This window comes from Cladophialophora bantiana (assembly GCF_000835475.1).
Source record: "Cladophialophora bantiana CBS 173.52 unplaced genomic scaffold supercont1.7, whole genome shotgun sequence".
Taxonomy (NCBI): domain Eukaryota; kingdom Fungi; phylum Ascomycota; class Eurotiomycetes; order Chaetothyriales; family Herpotrichiellaceae; genus Cladophialophora; species Cladophialophora bantiana.
This window is the reverse complement of record NW_015971581.1, coordinates 1,520,782-1,541,743: the sequence shown is the minus strand read 5'-3', so window position 1 is coordinate 1,541,743 and position 20,962 is coordinate 1,520,782. Positions and strand designations below refer to the sequence as shown.

General features: G+C 51.2%; 9 protein-coding genes across 9 annotated transcripts; 6 read left to right on the top strand and 3 right to left on the bottom strand.

The window, feature by feature from the left end:
• Positions 1 to 136: 136 nt before the first annotated feature.
• Z519_05555 (uncharacterized protein) lies at positions 137 to 1,467 on the top strand (the record flags this gene model as incomplete). The annotated part of the gene is made up of 2 exons (XM_016763295.1): positions 137 to 389; positions 449 to 1,467. 2 exons carry the CDS (start codon positions 137 to 139, stop codon positions 1,465 to 1,467), a joined length of 1,272 nt encoding a protein of 423 aa, XP_016620908.1.
• Positions 1,468 to 1,671: 204 nt separating this feature from the next.
• Z519_05554 (uncharacterized protein) lies at positions 1,672 to 3,371 on the bottom strand (the record flags this gene model as incomplete). Its single annotated transcript, XM_016763294.1, has 2 exons — positions 1,672 to 3,176; positions 3,254 to 3,371. 2 exons carry the CDS (start codon positions 3,369 to 3,371, stop codon positions 1,672 to 1,674), a joined length of 1,623 nt encoding a protein of 540 aa, XP_016620907.1.
• A 3,702-nt stretch (positions 3,372 to 7,073) lies between these two features.
• On the top strand, positions 7,074 to 8,321 carry Z519_05553 (uncharacterized protein; the record flags this gene model as incomplete). The annotated part of the gene is made up of 2 exons (XM_016763293.1): positions 7,074 to 7,416; positions 7,465 to 8,321. 2 exons carry the CDS (start codon positions 7,074 to 7,076, stop codon positions 8,319 to 8,321), a joined length of 1,200 nt encoding a protein of 399 aa, XP_016620906.1.
• Positions 8,322 to 9,688: 1,367 nt separating this feature from the next.
• On the bottom strand, positions 9,689 to 10,191 carry Z519_05552 (V-type proton ATPase proteolipid subunit; the record flags this gene model as incomplete). Its single annotated transcript, XM_016763292.1, has 2 exons — positions 9,689 to 10,014; positions 10,077 to 10,191. 2 exons carry the CDS (start codon positions 10,189 to 10,191, stop codon positions 9,689 to 9,691), a joined length of 441 nt encoding a protein of 146 aa, XP_016620905.1.
• A 786-nt stretch (positions 10,192 to 10,977) lies between these two features.
• Z519_05551 (ribonucleoprotein-associated protein) lies at positions 10,978 to 11,499 on the top strand (the record flags this gene model as incomplete). Its single annotated transcript, XM_016763291.1, has 3 exons — positions 10,978 to 11,039; positions 11,116 to 11,171; positions 11,237 to 11,499. 3 exons carry the CDS (start codon positions 10,978 to 10,980, stop codon positions 11,497 to 11,499), a joined length of 381 nt encoding a protein of 126 aa, XP_016620904.1.
• Positions 11,500 to 11,991: 492 nt separating this feature from the next.
• Z519_05550 (uncharacterized protein) lies at positions 11,992 to 13,596 on the bottom strand (the record flags this gene model as incomplete). Its single annotated transcript, XM_016763290.1, has 1 exon — positions 11,992 to 13,596. The coding sequence occupies one exon, from the start codon at positions 13,594 to 13,596 to the stop codon at positions 11,992 to 11,994; it is 1,605 nt and encodes a 534-aa protein (XP_016620903.1).
• A 1,352-nt stretch (positions 13,597 to 14,948) lies between these two features.
• Z519_05549 (uncharacterized protein) lies at positions 14,949 to 15,314 on the top strand (the record flags this gene model as incomplete). Its single annotated transcript, XM_016763289.1, has 1 exon — positions 14,949 to 15,314. The coding sequence occupies one exon, from the start codon at positions 14,949 to 14,951 to the stop codon at positions 15,312 to 15,314; it is 366 nt and encodes a 121-aa protein (XP_016620902.1).
• A 2,031-nt stretch (positions 15,315 to 17,345) lies between these two features.
• Positions 17,346 to 18,373, top strand: Z519_05548 (uncharacterized protein; the record flags this gene model as incomplete). Its single annotated transcript, XM_016763288.1, has 2 exons — positions 17,346 to 17,701; positions 17,752 to 18,373. The coding sequence occupies 2 exons, from the start codon at positions 17,346 to 17,348 to the stop codon at positions 18,371 to 18,373; spliced, it is 978 nt and encodes a 325-aa protein (XP_016620901.1).
• Positions 18,374 to 18,912: 539 nt separating this feature from the next.
• On the top strand, positions 18,913 to 20,894 carry Z519_05547 (glutathione-disulfide reductase; the record flags this gene model as incomplete). The annotated part of the gene is made up of 6 exons (XM_016763287.1): positions 18,913 to 19,238; positions 19,295 to 20,132; positions 20,187 to 20,416; positions 20,489 to 20,614; positions 20,728 to 20,788; positions 20,862 to 20,894. The coding sequence occupies 6 exons, from the start codon at positions 18,913 to 18,915 to the stop codon at positions 20,892 to 20,894; spliced, it is 1,614 nt and encodes a 537-aa protein (XP_016620900.1).
• Between the last annotated feature and the right edge of the window lie 68 nt (positions 20,895 to 20,962).

Below are 20,962 nucleotides of genomic sequence, written 5' to 3'. Positions count from 1 at the left end.
CCCAAGACGTCACTTTGGTCTCTGTTTCTTGCGGTGGCGAAGAGAACACTTCTGTCACTCACTCTCTATCTACACACCGTCTATATACTATGTATTGTACTCCCTAAAACCCAACCGCGAGAATGCATTCAACACGATGAGTGATCCCAACGCCTTCATTAGCAATGGGACGTGCTATACGGCGCGGGGAGAGAAGTTGGACGGGAGCTTTATCCCGTGCGGTAACGATGCGTTTGGATACCAGACCTGCTGTGGAGCAGGAGACAACTGTCTCGCTGACAATGCTTGCTTCGGTATCCACGGTTCTGGTTATGGTAGCTACTTGACATATTGGGCTGGGTGTACCGACCCAGACTACGAAGCGGCAACTTGTCCCAAGAAGGTCGTTGGTGAGCGAGAGCCGTTTACGCAAATGTCTGCTGGGAAAGCATTGACTCACCCTTCTTAGACCAGCCATGGGTTGCCCTCACGCTTTGCGACAACAGCGATGGTGAATGGGCCGTTTGTTCGCAGGACGGAAACCCTTCGACCCTTCAGCCAGGCTCATACTGCAGCTGCACCAACGCTGCGTCGGCAACAGTGGCGTTCAGCGATGCTAACACCATTACTAGCATATGCTCGCTACCTGAAAGCACCGGACAGAGCATACAATTCTTCGTCGGCCATTTTCCAAGCTCTTCCCTGACCACTGGGTCGGCTGCACCGTCACAGGAATCTGCGTCTCCTAGTACTAGTGCAGGCGATATCTCTACTGATGCCTCAAGCTCAGCAACTGCCACGTCCGGCCCAACTCCCACGAAAGCGACTTCTACAGAAGCCAGCAGCAGTTCAGTCACGGTATTCACATCAAGCGGCAAAACAATCACATCGTCAACTGCAGTCTCGACGACAACTCCCACCGCCGGGCCAGACGGAGCTAGTGGTGTTAACACTCATTCAGGGCTCAGCTCAGGAGCCAAAGTGGGCATCGGGGTCGGCATAGGTATTGGTGTGGCGATTCTTCTCGCTATATTATTAGCTCTTTTCCTGCTCCGCCGTAAGCGTCGAAGGCGCTCGCACTCAAGGATTGAGGGCGGCGGCGACGGGACCGGGGAAAGGATCTCCGATCCACATCCATCAGAAAAACCTCCCCGATCTCCAATGTCAACTGCGCCTACCGTATATGACGCGAACGGGCAAAAAATGCCCGAGGCTGACGGCCGGGCGGCCTTGCCTTGGGTTTTGAGGAGCGAGCTCGAAGGCAGTCCAGCTTTGAGGAGTGAGCTCGAGGGCAGCCCGGTGACGAAGAAGACAGAGTCTGGTCCCATTGCCGAGTTACCGGGGAGTGAGGACTTCGCGCGGGCGCAGGGAGCGCCGAACACGCTGGTCCAAGAAGCGAACCGCCAAATCGGTCCCGGATGGAAAGGACCATCATTGAAAGTCTTGAACAGTAGCGCAGGGAAGGTGTACATGCAGGCTTCTAGCTAGCGGCTCTATATCTGTTGTAGTATATACGAAGTACAGCGTCACATAATGAAAACGAATCATGCCTTGTACCTGGCCCCCACGATTTGTGATACAGGAATGATCACTCCCTGGAGCAGCGCCGCCGTTAAACTCTCTTTCCTCTTACCCACCTTTATCGATGCTGAGATACAAATTCAGCATGAAATATGAGTCAAGAACAGAGCATCAAATGATCGTGATTGTCGACGTTGGAAGCTTTGCAGATACGCCTCCTTCTTCCTCAGAGACCCAACGGGGTTTAGCATCGGGCTTGAGAAACCCGATCCTTTTGTAGGTCTGCGAAGTCTTATCTAGACACCTCAGAACCAGATACCAACCGGTGACCACTTGCATACAGTATACTGGAGTTGAGTGCGAGCGTCCGGGCGAGCGTACGGGCTCGTCCCAAAAGCAAAAGTATGCTTCGCCATCCAACTCCACTGCAGCTGAATGAAAGCGCAGCCATACAACTTGTTCTCGTCGGTAGTAGTTCAGCCGAGACACGTCACAAGTGCTCGCCGGAATAAGTTCGCCGCTGATGATGAGCCGGCCGTTCAGCACCTGGCCATGAGGGTCCTCACCGGCCAAGTCGCATTGGATTGATTGGATTCGCACGCAAGACTCCTTGGGAAATTCGTCTAGGGATAGCATTGTGACAGACTTCGCAGTAGACGCCCATGACCATGAAGGATATCCCGAATCCTTCGGACGCTTGGACGATGGTTGCCGGGCATACCAGCAGAGGTTGTAGGGCAAATCTCGCTCCCAAAGACCAGCGTGGTAGTTTCCTCCTTCGAGGGCAAATGTCTTTGCAATCCCAGACAAAGCTGGTAGTCTGTCCTTAGCTTTGGTAAGCCGTAACTCAGAATATCTGTTGACCACGGTGGTCCAGGAGTCCGATCGAAATGACTTCTTTGGGCTGTTCGCACGGCCATCGACTAATACTCCACACTCGCAAGCGGTAGTGGTATTGCATTCCCATATAAGCTCATTCCGCGTGAAGTGGATGACGCGTTGAGACAAGAACCTCTCTTGAAACGCCCAGCCTCGTCTCAACAATAGATCCGGCGGCGCCTTCAAGTTCATCGGTGTCATATCCAAATGACGCCACTTCCGTCGGGCAAATAAATCAACGAGTTGGGAGCCAACTTGGACTTGGGCGATTTTATGCGGTTGCCATTCGGCTGTTGCAAAGCAGCCGGCATTGCTGGCAGCGCCATGTGTCGCAGCCAAAGTGACGTGTGCGCCTTCGTAGACCTCTTTCATCTTGGCAGACTGTGTCTGCCAGTCTGTCTCGGAATCTTGAATAATACACACGGAATCGATCCAGATGTAACCCAAGTCAAGGCCTCGAGCAAAAGTGATGGCATCTTGGAATGTCTTTGGAATCTGATCCCATGGAATTTCGCTGATGAACTCCTTATAGTTCTCTGATGTTGTTTGTAGCTGGACTTGGCCTCCCCAGCAGTGACTCAAAGCAGCGTAGCGAGATCTTTCTCCTGCCGTCTCATACAAATGGACTCTCCCTTCCTTGATGTAGAGAACTCGACTAGGGAGTGCCGGGTCATCACCTTTGCCACACGTTAGATGCTTGTAAATGCATCCTTGTATCATTTCCTTTGCAAAACGAAGAGCTCCATCAGATCCAGTACATCCTGAAGCATGTTCTCGGACGCAGGTTCCGCGAATGGCTGTCGATTCCGTCAGTCGCCGCCCCCTACTAATACTTTCGCAGCACAGGGTAGATGAGGCACAGCATACTACTTACACATATTTGGAATAGTGTATAGGTCAATCTGAGCGACTGGGCGCGTTCCATGAAGTACCATATCGCCATCATGGCGACCTCCGGGAAATTTCAGCGATCCGCCTCGAACACCGTTCATGATCGAGCCTAGCGAGTGATAATCAGGCCATGTAATATTCATTTTGGTATCTGTCACGGCTGCTATTGCACAGGCTCGCAATCGGCAGCATGCACACTGCTGCTGAGCACCTTCAAGCACGCTTTTAGTACACCTCATGGACCAGTTTGGTTTGATAGTGCGGCATGATAAACTGTGATTATAGAGGTCCTGCTTAAGTATCACATGTATCGTTTCGTTCGTAAGTTCATGCAATGCAGTATCAAGGCCGGATATTTGCCAGTTACGATTCTCATGTTGGTCCTGCGGGCATACCCTCTCGATGTCGTGAGCAGCTATATTTTGAGGCTCCGATTGTGTCATTTTGCTTCCCGAAAGTGAAGCAATCGTCGATGCGGTTCGCCTTGTGAAAACCGCGCCAGTTTTGAGCAAAGGGGATGAGCCTGATTCAAATCGCGAGATAAGAGAGTGACTCTCTTTCAGTCTGGAGGAACGACGACCTGGCAAGGCTGGCACAAGCAGACCTAACCACGCCAAGGCGGCAGGGAATTTAGCCTGCTGAGCCCCTGCGTGACTTACCCTGTTCGGGTGAGCCGAGGGTGTGTACAGAGTATGTAGGTAGGGCAGCATCATCCTCGTCTCAATCCGGAGTGAGGTGCAAGCTGGTTCTGTCCTTGTTGGGGATCAGGGACCTCACTACTCAGGTAGCGTCCTGGCAGTCTTCGCATAGGCTTCCAACGCCGATGGGTCTTGGTTGTGCAGTCGGAATTTGGCATCCTTCGTTGCTTCTACTGAGGGATAAAGGATAACTGCGCTGTCTCTTTTGTTATCGTCTTTCCCAACCTGGTGTTGTTGAACACCAACTGGGAGAATCGGTAGGATTGAGGATTTCCAGGCTGGTATGCGGGTATCTTGTGTGGCCGTTTGAAAAATGGTCACTGTCGAGAACAGACCTCCCGAAACCACAACCAACACTGGGAATGCAAGCCAAGCCCAGTGCACATGGACGAACTACTCAATGGTGGTGACCCGCCCATAAATGCGATATGTTGACAGGTTGTGCGCCGTATGTGTAAGTTGAGGGGCCATATCATTCATCGTGGCCTCGAAACTCCGATTTGAAAGAACGTAGGCCAGGGTATCGGATGAAGCGTAATAGGAGCCATAAAAATAAGAACTCTCTGTTCTATTTGCAGAGGGATTAATCGTCTGAGATACCAAGGTCTGCGTAGTGTTTCCCGAAAGTGAATGTTCCACTAGACTGGGCAAGGGCTGTATGATGGGGGAGTGATGCTGGACGTTCCGGACATCGATGGAGAAGACAGCGAAGTGGACCATTAACTGCGAACGTCACCGTCTACGTCTGACGAAAGGGAGCTGGTGCCTAAGATGAGCGTTTCCAAATGCTCTAATGATAAGGACATGGAATATTCCTGGACACAAGCATAAAGTCGACATTCAGTGGCGGATCGAATATGCGGCACTATATCTGCTCCATTCTTAACGTCGTCTTCGTTGTATCCCAATTCGACCTTTATCATAGATACCGATTTCCCCAGGGGCTAGAAGTCCTCGTTGCGTATATCGGTTGTGGCTGCGCATCACTGATGGAAAGGTAACAGCCGTGGCTAGAAGTGTTCAAAGGCACAGCTGGATCAAATGAGAAGATACAGTCGGCAAGGCTGATAGAGGAGACAATGTCCCAACAGATGGAGCGCCAGGATATACTGTAGAATCGTGGCCATGTGCAATTGCCTGTTGGGCAGACAGCATCTAGTTCTTTGGGACCGGAGAAGATTCCGTGATAGATGGTCTGCAGCCAAAACCTCGCCAGATATGTATCCAGACCTGGAGAATCAGGAAGTATTGCAGAGGAGTTAACAGTGTTGACAACTTGGCTGGTTAGATTCTGGACTCGTTGAACCCATGCCTGCGATGAATTTGTATTCGCAGGTCGGGTTGGATAAGTGAGCAGTTGCTGAGCAAAGGGGTCCATTGCAATCAAGCAGATGGTGATGAGAGCCCCAGGTAACGCCAAAGATCCGATATCTACCAGAGCAGCCAGTCGTACAGCACCTGGTGGTCCTCTGCTGCCATCATCGAAGATTTGCAGATCATAGAGACGACTATTGTTTCGACTGAGCCAATGCCACTTCAACTGTCCAACGGCCGACGCCACGTCAGACGCAACGAGGGATTTGGAAATAGTGGCGAGGAGGGATATGATCGCATTGAGCTGTGGACAAGGCCAATCCGAAGCTATTAGAAGAGTACTCAGACGCTCAGATTACTGTTATGCCATAGAAGGAACTCGGCACGGGCTCGTTGTCACAGACGAATAGAATCCCAGCAATCGCTGCGATGCCTACGATGCTGGTAATTGAAGAAGCAATTTCAGGAAACCATGATCTTGCCCAACATCGCCGGTGCTGACTGGGAGGGTGAGTGTTTCCTTGCTTGCCGAGGCGTGACAGGCTGGTGCTTTCCATTCAGAAGCTCTTGGGTAAGATGATTGCGTTGGCAGCTTTAACATACGACTAGAGCACGGACGAGTGGAAGGCAGTCACAAATACTGATGGGGTGTAGCCACGCCAAATATGAAGCTTTATGGGCTTGCAGGCGCTGAGATGCTCTTGATCAGGGGGTGGATTCGTCACAGGGCGTTTTACCGTGGATGATGCAGATATGAAACGGACCACGCAAGACGCTTTCAGAGCCTGTCGAGACTCGAACCGCGTTCAAAAATCAGTGGCACATTGTGACAAGAGTAGAGTAATTCGCTGTTGGATCGGAGGTGCTCTGCATTCACATAGTATGTTGGTTATCTTTAGGAATAGCGGCCTTCTGTTATTCATCCTATACTGCTAGTTGTATCTAGCATAGCGGCTGCTTCGATACCACGGAGCACTCTCGAGCGATGTACCTCGTGTTAGACTACCACTTATTTTCGAATCCGGCTTACTGTGTATTCATCAGCCGGGGCGTAGGGTACCATGGGTGTACACTCGGAATGACAATGTGCCCAAGGGCCTTGCGCTTCAATTTAAGAGCTGATGGTTGAAAACAGACCACGAGCAAGCAGAGCATTCTGGATTAAATTTACAGACGCTCATCCATAGTGGTGATAGTCGTCTCCTCGCTCTGGGGGTTCGGATCTCTAGATATTGCAGAGAATCCGACGAATCGAAGAAATCTGTAGGTGTGTCTGACTCTTCTCTGAGGTGGCTGGACCAAGTGAGTACGATGTTGTGGGAAGGTTTGAAAGCTGGGGGGGAGCGAAAGTTTATGCGGTCTGGTATTATCAGACCTAGGATTCACTTGTTTATAGCCCCAGTGGCAATCTCCTCACGCCAGAAACTTGCTGTTAAGGCTGCCATGTCATGACTTGAAGGAGGGAAAGAATAACAAAATTCCAACTTGGTAGTGGTGTCTCGTGGCGGCCGACGCTGCCTCGAGGCTGTGGCTGGAACCGAGTGCCGACTCGCCGACCACAGTACAGTACAAGTCTTGCTGGCTCTCATGACTGCTGACTCACGTGGCAGCACATCGGGGCAGTGCCGCTTTTGCCATTCCTGAAGCCCTTGGCATTCAATCGCTGTCACGTTCAACTCCGATCTTGCATCTTCTGTCTTTATCAGCTCAACCATCCGGCTCATCACCCCGCGCCATTATACCTGGGACGTCTTGTCCCTTCCTATTCTCGTTTCCGAGTACTGGTGACACATGTTCAATACTTCTCTGCGCCGCGTGGCGCGCACTTGCAGCAATGCACCTTCAGTACCCTCTCGCCCGGCCGCTCCTACGATAGCATCCTTCGCCTCCAACACTCATCAGCGGCGGCATTCCTCTTCAAAACCGCCCATACCACCCAAAAATGGCTCTTCCGCAATCCCAGCAGCTTCGGTAAAACAAGTCGGGGCTCCCCGATCAGAGTCGAAGCGCCACGGCGCCGAGTCCCGCCTTTCGAAGAAGAGATCTAAGGACAAGGTGGAGCACAAGGATACCCAAGATGACTGGACTTCCAGATTACCCGCTGTCCCAAGTCTAGAGCACTTGAACCCTAAAGGTTTGCATGCCGGATAACTAGGTCGTCCCAAGCTGACCCCATCGCTAGATGTCTATGTTGCCTCCTTCTTCTCAACCCATCGACCCATGTCGATTTCCGGACCTGTGCCGCCAGAGGCATCGATAGAAGCAATCGACAAAATCTTCCAACCGAAACCCAAGTCAAGATCACGCACTGCGTCTCAAGACGTGATTTACACGCTCGCTTCGGCCGTGGAAGCTCTTGATGAGCATATTGCTCAAAAGCAGGCCGATCAACATTCACAAAATGCCGAGCAGAAGGCAGCTCTGATTAAAGCTCTCATGCAGCGCAATGAGAACCCTGCTGATCCTAGTCGAACACATCACCTCGACGGTGCTCCGCAACCCATCCACGTTCCGGGGGGCAATATCAAACTAGTTATCCAAGAAATCCAACGAAGGTTTCGGCCCTTCAATGTCCCTCCTGTCCCTCGACCCATCAGCGATGCTGAGATCAATGCTAGCGAAGAGCAATATGCAGCCCAAGCTGAGAAGGAGGAAGAAATGCAAGCCAAGGCGCTGGAAGTGGAAATCGAACAACAAGAATACAACGACCCTTACATTCAACAGGTTGTTATCAACATTCCTCGAGATTCATCGGACCTACAAAATGGAGGCTTTTTCACCGGCCGTGGCGCTCCTATGATGGAAATCGAGAACCCAGATGCATCGTCTTCTGTGCAAGAGATCGAGCATCATACGCCGTCGGGAAGAAACGGGATGATCGGTCGCCGAAGGCAGATCGGCTCTACTCTAGGGAAGAGAAAGGAAGGGATGTATGCGATCAGCGTTAAGAGACAAAGGCGACTGAAGATGAAGAAGCACAAGTATAAGAAGTTGATGCGCAAGACGAGGAACTTGAGGAGGAAGTTGGGGCAGATATAATGCCGCCTGATTGGGGAAGTGGAACTCGATGCTTTATTGGCCAGTTTGCATTGCTTGCAAGGAACATACACCTGAGTTTTAGACATGTCCGGACGAGCAGTCTTACACATTGTCATTGCATTTCAAGCGGGTCGTGCAGAGTTCTTCCTGCTTCATCGACTCTTGGTGCAACTGCCAGTGCGAGTAACGAAACCGTTCGGTTAAATTATCGCGACGCAACGCAGACTACAAACAGCCTTCCTTGAATTAGGTACTTGATTCTCAGACACCCTACAAGAATAGTCTCTTCGCTCTCTCTTTGGGACTCTTGGTTCGATTTTCTTGGTTCGTTCTTGTCTTTGTCCACCTGGCCACCTTTGGAATTGTAAGCACGACTATGAGGACGATGACGAGTTCTGAACAGGAGGGACTCGTGCACATCTACGTGGGTTCCGACTTCGGACTTCGGCACGCCTCCGTAATAAGTACAAGTCCTACAAGTATTACTCCAAGAGTGCGTATGTGTAAATGGAGTCACCGGACGAGTCATACTCCGTCTGTACTCCGTCGGTACTCCGTTGCAAGCACAAGTACGGCGTCCTTGAAGCGGGAGGGAGAACATCACAAGGCTTCCCTCGCCTTTCGCGCAGTGTCCACCTCGCCCAGTGCTTCTGCAAAACTATTATCCGCGTCCATGCCCACGTCTGCCGCCCCGTCCCCGTGCACGGCGAGAGGAAAGAAGAGACCAGAAGCTCTAGCTAGTAGGGAACATGCTTGTACAGTCACTGGAACATAGAGGTGCTTTAACTCGTACGTATCACCTACTCTGCTCTGCTGTGCGTTTCTGCCAGCTCTTTACAACTTTTTGAAGTAGAGTCCCGTGGTAGAGAAAAACGAAGTGCCTTGATGCTCTTGCGACCCACTACAGGTGCTTTTATGGAGATAGGATCGAATCTGGAGGAGAGAGGAAAGGAGAGAAAAGTAGTTGCCCTCTGGGCATAACAGAGGTTAACGAGTTCAATACAATATCCTATACTATCCGTAGCCCTAGCCCAGTGAGCGAGCAATTAACTTGCGCCGCCTGATCTGTGATCAAAAAGCTCTAGCATTCATACATCAAAGTATTCGGATTCAAGGACAAGTCTTTGCGAAATAGCTGTCCCCGGTGTGGGTGGTGGTTGTTGTCGGTTCTCGGTGGTAGTTGATGTTGGTATAAGGCTGGCAGAGGAGAAATTGGCAATTGCCGGCCTCATTCGATGCATCCCATGTACGGCCTCGCTTCATCTTGATCCCATCCTTCCTGTCCTCAGCATTCTGCCCTCCTCATGACGCTCCAGCGCAGCCGTCATCCTGTTCTCCCCCCTTCATACCAGCGCTCCTCTCCCAGTCTAGCAGGTCACGTCAGTCTGCGCTTTTGAGTTCATCAATAGCGCTACGATCAATCCATAGAGACCCAACACCTCGGCGAAAATGAGGATGAGAATCATGCCGACGAACAAGCGAGGTTGCTGTGCAGTGCCGCGAACGCCAGCATCCCCAACAATGCCAATCGCGAAGCCTGCAGCCAGACCGGCAAGACCGACAGACAATCCAGCACCAAGCTGAATGAAACTGGTGAAGAGAGCTTCTTTTTGGGAGAGATTGTCGGAGATCAGGACAGAGACGACCAGGCCGTAGATACCAATGATACCGGCCATAATGACGGGGACAATGTCTGTATGTGTCAGTTCCTCTGGTCGATTGTCTTTGGCGGATATGTGGGCTAGAAGGCCATACTCTTGACAATGAGATCAGGTCGAAGAACACCCATTGCGGAGATGCCGACGCCGGATTTTGCGGTTCCATAGGCGGCGCCGAAGCAGGTGAAGACAATGGCAGACGTGCAGCCCATGGCGCCAAAGAAGGGCTATTCAACATTCAAACAGTCAGCCCTCTCCTCTTCCTGGATAGCTTTTCCGGCGAGCAGGGAGTGTGATGGTAAAGCGTCATTGTCAATGAGGCGATTCAGGAGGATGGCACAACATACCGCATAGACGGGGCTAGAGACGCAGTCATGTTAGTACATGAATATCGAGAAAGAGATCAAATATGATGTTGTGCTAAGTGGTAGCTCCGTCCAACTTATCGAGTAAAACCGGCGCAGGCTGAAGGATACCAGGGAGCATGGGGGGCAGAAGCAACACGTACCAAAGATCGGAAGACATCTTGACTGGCTTCTTGATTCGCTCGGGATAGCTCCTAGATCAATCAACTGGTGCTTGAATAGTCGAAGGGAGCGAAAAGAGCTTGACGGCGATGATGGAGTCGAGCAGGAATCGAATGGCCTTTCAGTGCTGAGCAGGAAGATGGGTGATGATGTTTCCAAAGGTCCGAGTTTCGAAGGGAGAAGCTCCAACTTGGCAGCCTTCCGGCAAGGGAAGGTTAGCCGACTTCTTCTGCGTCTCCGCCTAAACTTTTTAGAACCCCCAGAATTATTTTTTTTGATATACTCCTCACCAATACTAGAGTCATTAGTGTGACCTGCTTCATTGCACAAGCAAAGGGCGAGCCAACGCAAGGAACCCTTTGCTGCAAGCTTATACTCGTCCATAAAAACCTTTTCTTAAGCTCGTATTTACGAAACATATTCACGCACGCTCAATCGAGAATTTCGAAACACCCAAACCGGCAGACACAGATGGCTGACAACCCGAGCGCTGCGTGGCCCTTGGCCGACGAAGCACTATCCCAGAAGATTCTGTAAGCCCTCGCTTGTATTCCTCGGACAGCTCTTCAGTCTTTGTCCTCGCGACGCAGCACTAACTGGATGTTACAGGGACACCGTCCAACAAGCCTCCCACCACCGCCAGCTGAGAAAAGGCGCCAACGAAAGTAAGTTCTCTCCATTCCCCTGTCTCCGGCTCATCCCTGGAAGATTGACCGCTTTCTGCAAACAGCGACCAAAACTCTCAACCGCGGCACCGCCGAACTCGTCGTCTTGGCTGCCGACACCTCTCCCCTCGCGATCCTTCTGCACCTACCCCTCCTCGCAGAAGACAAGAACGTACCCTACGTCTACGTCAATTCCAAGACAGCTCTGGGAAGAGCATGCGGTGTCTCGCGGGCGGTGATTGCGGCGAGCATCACGACCAACGAATCTAGTGATTTGATGCCCCAGATTCGCGAGTTGAAGAATCGGGTAGAGAGATTGATGATCTAGATTGGACGACTTGGAAGGGAACATGGCGCCCAGGATATGGGGCCTGGAGGGCCATGGTGTCGCGAAGATTGCTGTACGACATTGGGAATGAGTTTTGGGTGGTTAGGGGATATTTCAGGGTAGGATGATGCTGTCGCATGCAAGCTGATCCTGCAAGAGCACGAGGCACAAGGAATGTGAAGACATGATTCTGCGAAAACAAAATCAACAACACCACAAATGAAACTTCATTCCAAGAGCAGTGATTGATTAATATCCATGATCATAATTCGATCGGCACTAAAATCACTGCCGGGTGACATATACTGTGCTACATTGTACACCGATCGCCACTCCTGTCTCCTCCACCCGCTGATTATTGAATATAGGGATGCTCGTACAGAAGAGCATCACAAATATATTTTACATTGAAAGCCTTGTGGCCGCGCCGTCTGGACTTTGTCCCGTTAAAATCGTAAGAATCGTGGACAGGAAGCGCTCGAGATACAAAGCTCAGGACTGCCCCAACGCCATGACATTCCCCTGCTCTGCGCCTTCGATAACCCGTCTGACATGGCCCTGCTCAAGGCGTCTGGCGTTCTCCCTACCCTCCTCGAGCCGCTGCACCCCCAGTCTTATATTCTCAACATGCACCGCGAGCGGGATCTCCTTGTGCCCTCGCAGTACCTCGGCGCTCGACACCCTGGTGCGCAACTCCTCCAACTCGGCGCCCATGGCCTGCAGCTTGAGGATCGTCGCCGAGACATGCGCCCAGGCGACTTTTCGGTATTGGCCGACTTGTCTCAGAAGCATCAGTTGGTTGTTGAACTTGCCCAGCTTGGCGCGATTGCCGCCCAGCAGGGTCCAGAGATGTGAGAGGATCTCGTCTTTGCTGGCTTGAGCGGAGATGTTGTCGCGCAGTGCGATTGCGTGGATCACATCGAGTCGATCTTCGAGGTTCTGCAGGACCAGGAGCAAAGCTTGTGCCTCTTCGATCAGACGCTCAATCTCTTCAGACACTATCCGCGTATGCGAGATGTATTGGTCGAGAAGCTTTGCCTCGGTGAATTGTAACGGTTTGAAAGGCGCGAGAAGCTTGTCCTGTATGAAACCTGGGATGAAGCCTCGGGAAGATTGCTTGACTGCCATGTCATCGAGCACACGTTGCGTCCAGCGCGCTGTGCTCAGCACAATGTCCACGCCGCGGCCGACGTGCGAATTGAATTTCTGCAGGTCGTATGATGCTATGCGGGCTGTCTCGATAAATCCATCGAATTCGAGAACCATTTCATTGCGTGAGGCGAGCTGCGAATACCGGACAATCTGCCGCAGGTCTCGAATCGAAGTCTCAGATCGTTTCATGTCCAGAGGCAAAGAGACACCAGCCGCGGATTCAGACAGGATTTCTTCAAAATGAGATTGCGTTTTCATTAGGGCATCAAATTCGACAGGAGCAGAAGTGCCGGCAGGAAGAGTTGGTTTTTCATTGTGGAATGAGGTAAACTGACAGAGTGGAAGATTAAGAAGGGACACACCGGGAATGCGACATATAGGCGACAAAGCTGTATAGACTGATGTCGTCAGGAGGTTTTGGACGAGCATCAAGATGCCGAAGAAGAGGTATGCCGCAAGTAGCCAAGAGATGGGCCGCTTCAAGGTCTTTAGCGTCTGCCCGAGGACATCGAGCGACCATTCGGTGGCATGCGCAAGCACAAGAACTATCTTGTCTACCACTGGCGACGCCAGTGGCGCGGGAGCTTGTATTTGAATCGATCGACCTGACCGTACTGGTACTCTCTGCTGCTTTGACTGGGCAACATTAGAAGTAGTAGTAGGAGGTTTAGCCCTCCGAACAATTTGCTCTGAAGGAGTGATACTGGTTGTCAAAGATGGCATAATGAACTCTGGCTCTGGTGATATCGGAGTGGACAATCTGGGTGATTTACGTCGCTCGCGGATAACTCTTGTCATCTCTGGGTCTTGTTTGTTTTGGAATGTGGCTTTTTGTTCATCGTCGATGTCCGACATTGCGGAATGTTCGTCCCAACTGATGCTCTCATCGCCTTGGTCCTCGACCACCCACGATTCGCCTAACCGGGAGCCGGATGCATGCGCCATTGTATACCGTACTCGGTCGATTAGTTCAGCTCGGCCTGTGCAAGAACAAGCAATACCTGTTGCGAGGGTGACACCCCAAGTTCTCGGGTGCACTCAGCCTTGGGTCAAGAGTGATGGCTGTACTTGGTGGAGGGAAGTCATTTTGACGGCATCAGGAAGGCTTTCCTTGAGGTATTATGTAGAAGTGGTTGCAGTTGGGTCTCATATGGCCTTTGCCACTCTCACATACCAAGTCAAAGAAGCGAATGCCATGTCACTGACACGTAACAGGTCGCGTCAAGGCTCCATCCATCCGCCATCCAGAACAGACGGACGGCTCGGGAAACATTCCAAGTGCAGAAATTACGTCATATATATTGGCGGCCGGGCACCAAGGGCTCTAAAGGCCAAGCGAGCAAGGCTCTCTAAGGCCATTAGGCACAACGATAATCAGACGTCCTGCTCAGCAATAGTTCATGGTGCCCTTCACGCACTACAGAAAGTTTTTTTCCCTCTTCACGAGGGCGAAGCAAAAACTTAGACCTCATAGCGTGAGTGAGAAAACATGGTCATTTTGAAATCTTTCATCAGGTCAACGTTGGTTCGGCCAATAGAATCCAGCGGGCCCCGGCCTTATTTGAACACGGCATCCGCGCTCCAATGCTGCCACTGGAATTAGAACCAAGAGATGGATCAGAACCGCATTGAGAAATAAATCGACAGACACAAGAGGATAAGGGTTCGTTCAGCATGGTGGACTGAAGTATTGTTGTACCGGATCCAATCTTGGGTCGTTGGACACTGATTCAATCGAAGGCCAGAGATATCACCATCCAGCTGATCAGAATGCTCCGCAGGGAATTTTGGAATTCTGCTGACAGTGTGGCTCCCTGACGGTCCTGTCTGTCTCTCTTCATTCTTTGGGCTGCTTTCTTATGCAGATGAATATTCACCGTGTTCGCTCGAGGATGGGATGGCAGTTGGCAACTTTGTGAAAGACCTCCGACGTGCATTTCGAACTAGTATTCTTGAGAAGCAGGAGATCGCTGGATCAACAAACCTGCTTTCAATCACTCTCCAGGGCATCCCGCTCGTTTAGATGGGCCTGTTCCTGAGTTTAAGATTTGAGAGATCTCTGTCCGCAAAACTTGAAAGCCACTGTGGCTCAATGGGAGGGAGGAAGTCGCTGGTTCTTTAAAAAGTTAATCGTTGGTGGATGCCAGAGAAGTTAACGAGGTCAACTCCTCAACTTCAAGAAGTACTTGTTGCACCCTTGTCACCCGTCCTTTGGAAGTTCTCTTTTCTTTTTCCAGACTCTCTTACCAAACCATTCCAACAAACCCATTGTGAACGAAGCTCACTCCATCGCCACCATGGGTTGTATTTGCAGCAAGAAGAACATTGTCGAAGACACCCCTGCTCCTCGCCCGGTCAACACACCCTCTCAGTCGACCTCGTCCAACCAGCACACATCTCCTGACCGAACCAAGGCACCGGAGATGTGGAGAGACTACTCGCCTTCGTCAGATCAGGCATATTGGCGAGCTGTACGCTTGTATCTGGACCTTTCCTCAGAGACGTCGCTCAATCGGGACTATCACCGAGCTGTACGCGCGGCTCTGGATCTCTCGTCGGATGCTGTTCAACCACACACTGCCACTGTCAGGGTCCCTAATTCCTCTCACAATCCGCGAGAAACTTCCTCCTCTCTTACAAATCCTACCCCTGACAGTGCGTAAGGAGTGCTCTTGCTCATCGCAGGCGCAATGATTCTGGTCGTGTCCCCGTACTGAAGGTGGTTTTCTTGTTGACGACATTCTCCAGATGGCAACCAGAAACTAGGCCTGTTACAGAAACTGATATTGTTTGTTTTGGATGGTAGCCGGGCTTTCGGTTGGTTAGAGTGAAGGAAAGATTGATGGCTTGTTGCACTTTGTGATGAGTATGAGTGCTCTGCCCCCGCGTTCTTGTTTGCTGCGCCGGTGTAATTGAGCCTCCTGGAGTTTTTCACCTATACCTAAAAAATCCCCCCAAAAAAAACTTGAAAATTCAAAAAGCATACTCATTTTTCGTCAATTTCTTTGCTTTACGCAAAATCATTTGGGGAAAACAGCCCTGACAACATTGTCTTGGTTTTTTTTTGTGTTCACTTTCAACCTGCTGTTGTAACGAACACGCCCGGAAAGTCACACCTAGTCCACCTGGAGGGCGACATGTTCGGGTTTCCTGAGGTCCCTCACACAGACTCCTCTCACTTCGTCCTTAGGTAGATGCTGGTATATCATGACCGGGTGTGTCCATCTGTTGCCGACCCTAGGTTTGCTTGCTCCTCTGTAGAGAAGCAGTTGGACAGCTTCCAGGTCGCATAATTCCAAAGGTACTCGGCGAGTCGGCACCGAGTGCTGCCCATAGTACCGAGTAATCCCTCATGGTGTCCACATCGGAGATTGGCTGGATTTTAGAGTATCTTGGCACTGTAGCGTGATTTATTCAGCACTGTACAGCACATACCGACTGCCGGAAGCTTGGCATGGATTTTCCTTTAAATACGTCGCTTTCCCCAGTCCCCTTTGAAAAAAGACATACTTGTGCGTTCTCCCCAAACCACCCCCTACCATTCCCAACACAAGCCGCTAACATGATGATAGACCTTGTGGGAGCAACCTAGCTCAAGAAGTGGGTTTGCTATGGCGGTGTCCCTGCATTGCACATCGCGGTGGACGTCGCCATTAAGTGTCCTTCGGGGCTCTTATCCGCGTATTTTTTGGCTCCTTCCATCCTTTTCATCACTGTCACTTTGCCTTGAGCAAAGCTCTGGAGAAGAGATTTCCTTGACCTTGAAATGGGGCCTGATTCTGGCATGTAGATACTAGAGAGACAGGTGGCTTCGCTCCTGATGTTGGGAGTGAACGAAAGTGACAAACAGGTCTAGAGACCCCATTTTACCTGTCTCTCAGGAGCTGTTTAAATGGCGTATACGGAGCAAATAGAGGGAAGCTCTGAAGAGCCATCCAAAATCGCGCCCCGTCATTCGAATTCACCATTGAATGCGATGTTGTGCATGCTTTTGCAGGGCGCAGACAGCCATTAAAAAACCAAATGCACGTAGCTAAAACCGGTCAAGAGAGCTTCAAGTGCTTCTATCACCGCCAAAGAACACAGATGCTCGCAACCTAACGAGCAAAGGAGTCCATTATCGTCACGGATTATCCTACCGAAGATCACCTTGACCCTCGGCCCTCTGTCCTGTGTCAAGCCTCCAAGAGAATCTCCGCGATGATCGAAAGCTCTCAGCAAAGGCAATTTCGACCCAGGTTGAGAACCATATGATTCCAGCAGAGGTTGGTTACTTCTTGAAAGTCTAAAGCTATGTTCGTTGGCCGGCCGGGTTGTGTACTCTTGTCAGAAAGGCAAGCAAGTTCATCGAGGCAAAATCCTTTGGTGAGGGCCTATCGACAAAAGAGCAAAATAGCCACCAGGAATGCCTACTGTATTTCAAACGCTGACCGGATACCACAGCGACGACTTCGGCTGTGACCGAGCTTTTTTGAGCTGCCGGTTAACCCCCCGCAGCAGCTCTCCATGTGCCCCAAATACAGAGTTACCTAGGCCGCGGTGTTGAGCTGCTTTTGGAGCCTCAGCCGAGGGTATGACGGACGACAAATACTCAACATATGCAAAGGAATGTGAACAATGCCCCGACATCTCTGAACTCATTGCTCTCATTTTTTTGTATCTGCCAACCTATACGCGTGCCCGCTCAATCCAACATGCCTCCCAGACCTCATCCACCTCTGCAGATCCCCGATTCCTACGCCACCCTTCCTCTCAAGCAGATCAAAGTCTCCCATGTCCCCGAATCCTCGCCAACTCCCACGCCGGTGCTCATAATAACATTAAACAGACCGCAGAAACACAATGCCTTCACGGATCAAATGCGGGAGGATATGGAACGGGTCTACGAACTGATCGACATTGATCCACGGGTCAAGGTAGTTGTCTTGACGGGCGCAGGACGAAGCTTCTGTGCCGGAGCTGATCTGGAAATTGGGTTCTTGGGAGCAAGAGATGAGACTGGTCAGGTCAAGAATCCCAAAACTGAACGTGACGTGGATCACAGAGATGGGTATGAGTGATAATCGAGCATACGAAGCCGAGACTGACATGTTCACACAGCGGAGGGAGAACTTCCTTAGCAATTCACCACTGTTCTAAGCCGACTATTGCTGCCATCCAAGGTGCAGCTGTCGGTGTGGGCATCACCATGTGCTTACCGGCATGCATTCGAATCGCCTATGCCAAAGCCAAGATTGGCTTCGTCTTCAGCAGACGCGGTATCATTATGGAAGCCTGCTCCTCCTACTTCCTGCCCCGCTTGATCGGTCACTCCAGAGCACTACACTTGACGACGACTGGCGCCGTATATCCTGCCGACAGTCCACTGTTCGGAACTCTCTTCTCCGAGACATGTCCAACTCCAGAGGCCACCTTGGCTCGAGCACTCGAGCTCGCTGACGAGATAGCGAAGAACACATCGACCGTGTCAACAAAGGTTATGAGAGAGCTTATGTACCGAGGAGCGGATAGCGCGGAGGGTGCCCATCTTCTTGATTCGAGGATCATCCATGGCTTGTTTGGCAGCAAGGACAATGTCGAGGGTGTTGAGAGCTTCTTGCAGAAGAGGCCGGTTAATTTCACCGGGCAAGTACCTCAAGACGCTCCAGACGGGTATCCCTGGTGGAACCAGATTGATATTGGCGAGAAAAGGCCCGACCCCAGAGGGAAGCCTAAACTATAGATTTGAGCATACTACATAGCCTCCGATCTGAGTTTCTTTGGAGACGAGATCTGCTTCACATGGAATGCTACCAAGCCTCTCAAATAGCGTTTTGAGTTATTTTAACCTGCCCTTTTGAGACAGGTTACAGTGCCCCGAACCAGAAATCAGTTGGATGCGCGTGCCTTTCTGGAGCAAAAAAACAACCAAATGCCATCTGCAGCTAGATCAGTCATCCTTGTGGCTCGCAATCTTGCCATGCAGACCGTGTCACCGCCGCTCGTGCCGTCAACACCGTTGCTGTGCGATTTGATAAGCAATCGGGGCGCTAGACGGGTCTGGTGGGCGCCTTCTCCAGGTCATTGGCGGAACGTCGATGTGGGGTGGGCAGGAATCTTTCTGAGACGTGGATCACATCATCAAGAACCGCCATACAGATGGTGCAGACATTGGCGACCAAGATCCAAGGACCCTCTGACATTGGGAAGACCGTTTCTTGAATTCGATAAAAGCTCTCGGGCCTGCCTTCTCCATCTTCTTTCCGTTCCTCCCTCCGTGACATGTCAATTAGGCCCGGTCGACTCTCCTGGCTGTCTGCTACACTCAACCGAACTCCGATTCTGGCGTCTGCAAGGTCTCTGCACATTGAACCGCTCCGGCCGGACCCCGCTTCGTCCCCTGCCTCTGTCTCGAGACTTGCGGGCCTCACAAGGCAATTCTCCTCTTCCTCCTCGAGGATGGCTCCGATCACGAAGCAGTATGACTACATAGTCATTGGGGGTGGATCGGGTGGGAGTGGTGCTGCCAGAAGAGCAAGTGGATGGTACGGTGCAAAGACATGTATCATCGACGCGGGTGTGTCAGGAGGCTGCTGCGTGAACGTTGGGTAAAGCAAGAAGCATACGAATCGAGTGAGGCACATATACTGATCTCCCATCCCAGTTGCGTACCCAAGAAAATGACCTGGAACTTTGCGTCCGTCAGCGAAGCCATGGCAGCAGGCAAGCACTACGGCTACAAATTCGGCGACGGCAACTCCTTCGATTTCAAGACTTTCGTCGAGAAGCGCGATGCCAGAATCAAAGTCCTCAACGGCGCCTATGAGAATAACTGGGCGAAAGAAGGCATTGATCTGATCAAGGGCCAAGCAACATTTGTCAGCGAGCACGAGATGGAAGTCAAGCCCAAAGATGGGGGTGAAGCATTTAGGGTAACGGCGCCGCATATCTGCATTGCGACTGGATCATATCCCACTATTCCGGAAGGGATCAAGGGCACAGAATACGGCATTACCTCCGACGAGTTCTTCCTGATCAAGCATCTCCCCAAAAAGATGGTGTTTGTCGGCGCAGGTTATATCGCGGTCGAGCTTGCAGGTGTGATGAACGCCATCGGCGTGGAGACGCACCTGTTCATCCGTGGCAATACTTTTTTGAGAAAATTCGATCCCATGGTTCAAGAGACCATGACCAAGCATTATGAAGAAATCGGCGTCCACGTACATCGAGAGCATCCCGGTATCAAGGAAGTCATACAATTGCATCCTGGTAGCGCAGACGGCTCCGATCCCCGAGAGAAGCAGCTCAAGTTAATAATGAACGATGGCTCGGAGATGATCACCAATGAATTATTATGGGCAATTGGGCGAGGTCCAGAAACGAGGGGATTGGGATTGGAGAATATCCCAGTGAAAACGAACAAAAACGGTCATATTGTGGTGGATAAGTATCAGAACACATCTGTTGAGGGTGTTTATGCTCTGGGCGATGTTACAGGCCAGGTATACGCAACTCCAGACCACCAAAAATGGATGCCCTCCTGACCATTGAGCCAGGCTGAACTTACACCCGTCGCCATCGCCGCCGGTCGCCAACTAGGTAACCGCCTCTTCGGCCCTCCTGAACTCAAAGAGTCGCACCTCGACTACGAACGTATCCCTTCTGTTGTTTTCTCGCACCCTGAAGTCGGCGCCACCGGCCTTACCGAGCCCCAAGCGATCGAGCGCTATGGCAAAGAGAATGTAAAAGTGTATCATACGAAGTTCTCGGCTATGTACTACGATGTGTAAGTGATACGAGCTGCCCTGGACCCACAGCCAGAGAGACCGAGGGATTCTGGACTAATTGGATTTCTTAGATACCCACCAGAAGAAAAGAAGAAAGAACCAACAGAATTCAAGATCGTCTGTCAAGGTCCGCGCGAGGAAATCGTGGGACTACATATCTTGGGCCGAGGAGTAGATGAAATGATGCAAGGCTTTGGGTGAGTGCTGACGACCGATTATACCTGTCTCTCCCGTGGCTTGTTTGGAAGGCATATCTGCAAACTTTTGTTTCGGTTGGTTCTATGCTGTGGCTAACAGTACAATCTTCTAGTGTTGCCGTCAAAATGGGCGCGACAAAGAAAGACTTTGATAGCTGTGTTGCTATCCATCCGGTATGTTTGCCCTCGTCCTCCCTCTCGATCTTGCGTGCCTCTTGGGAATTTAGACAGCTTACAATTAGAACAGACCAGCGCAGAGGAACTCGTGACAATGAGGTAGAAGGTCGACCGTCCCTGGTGACCTTTCTCCGGCCATAGAATTTTGCTTAGATGGTCTTAATGGGGAAC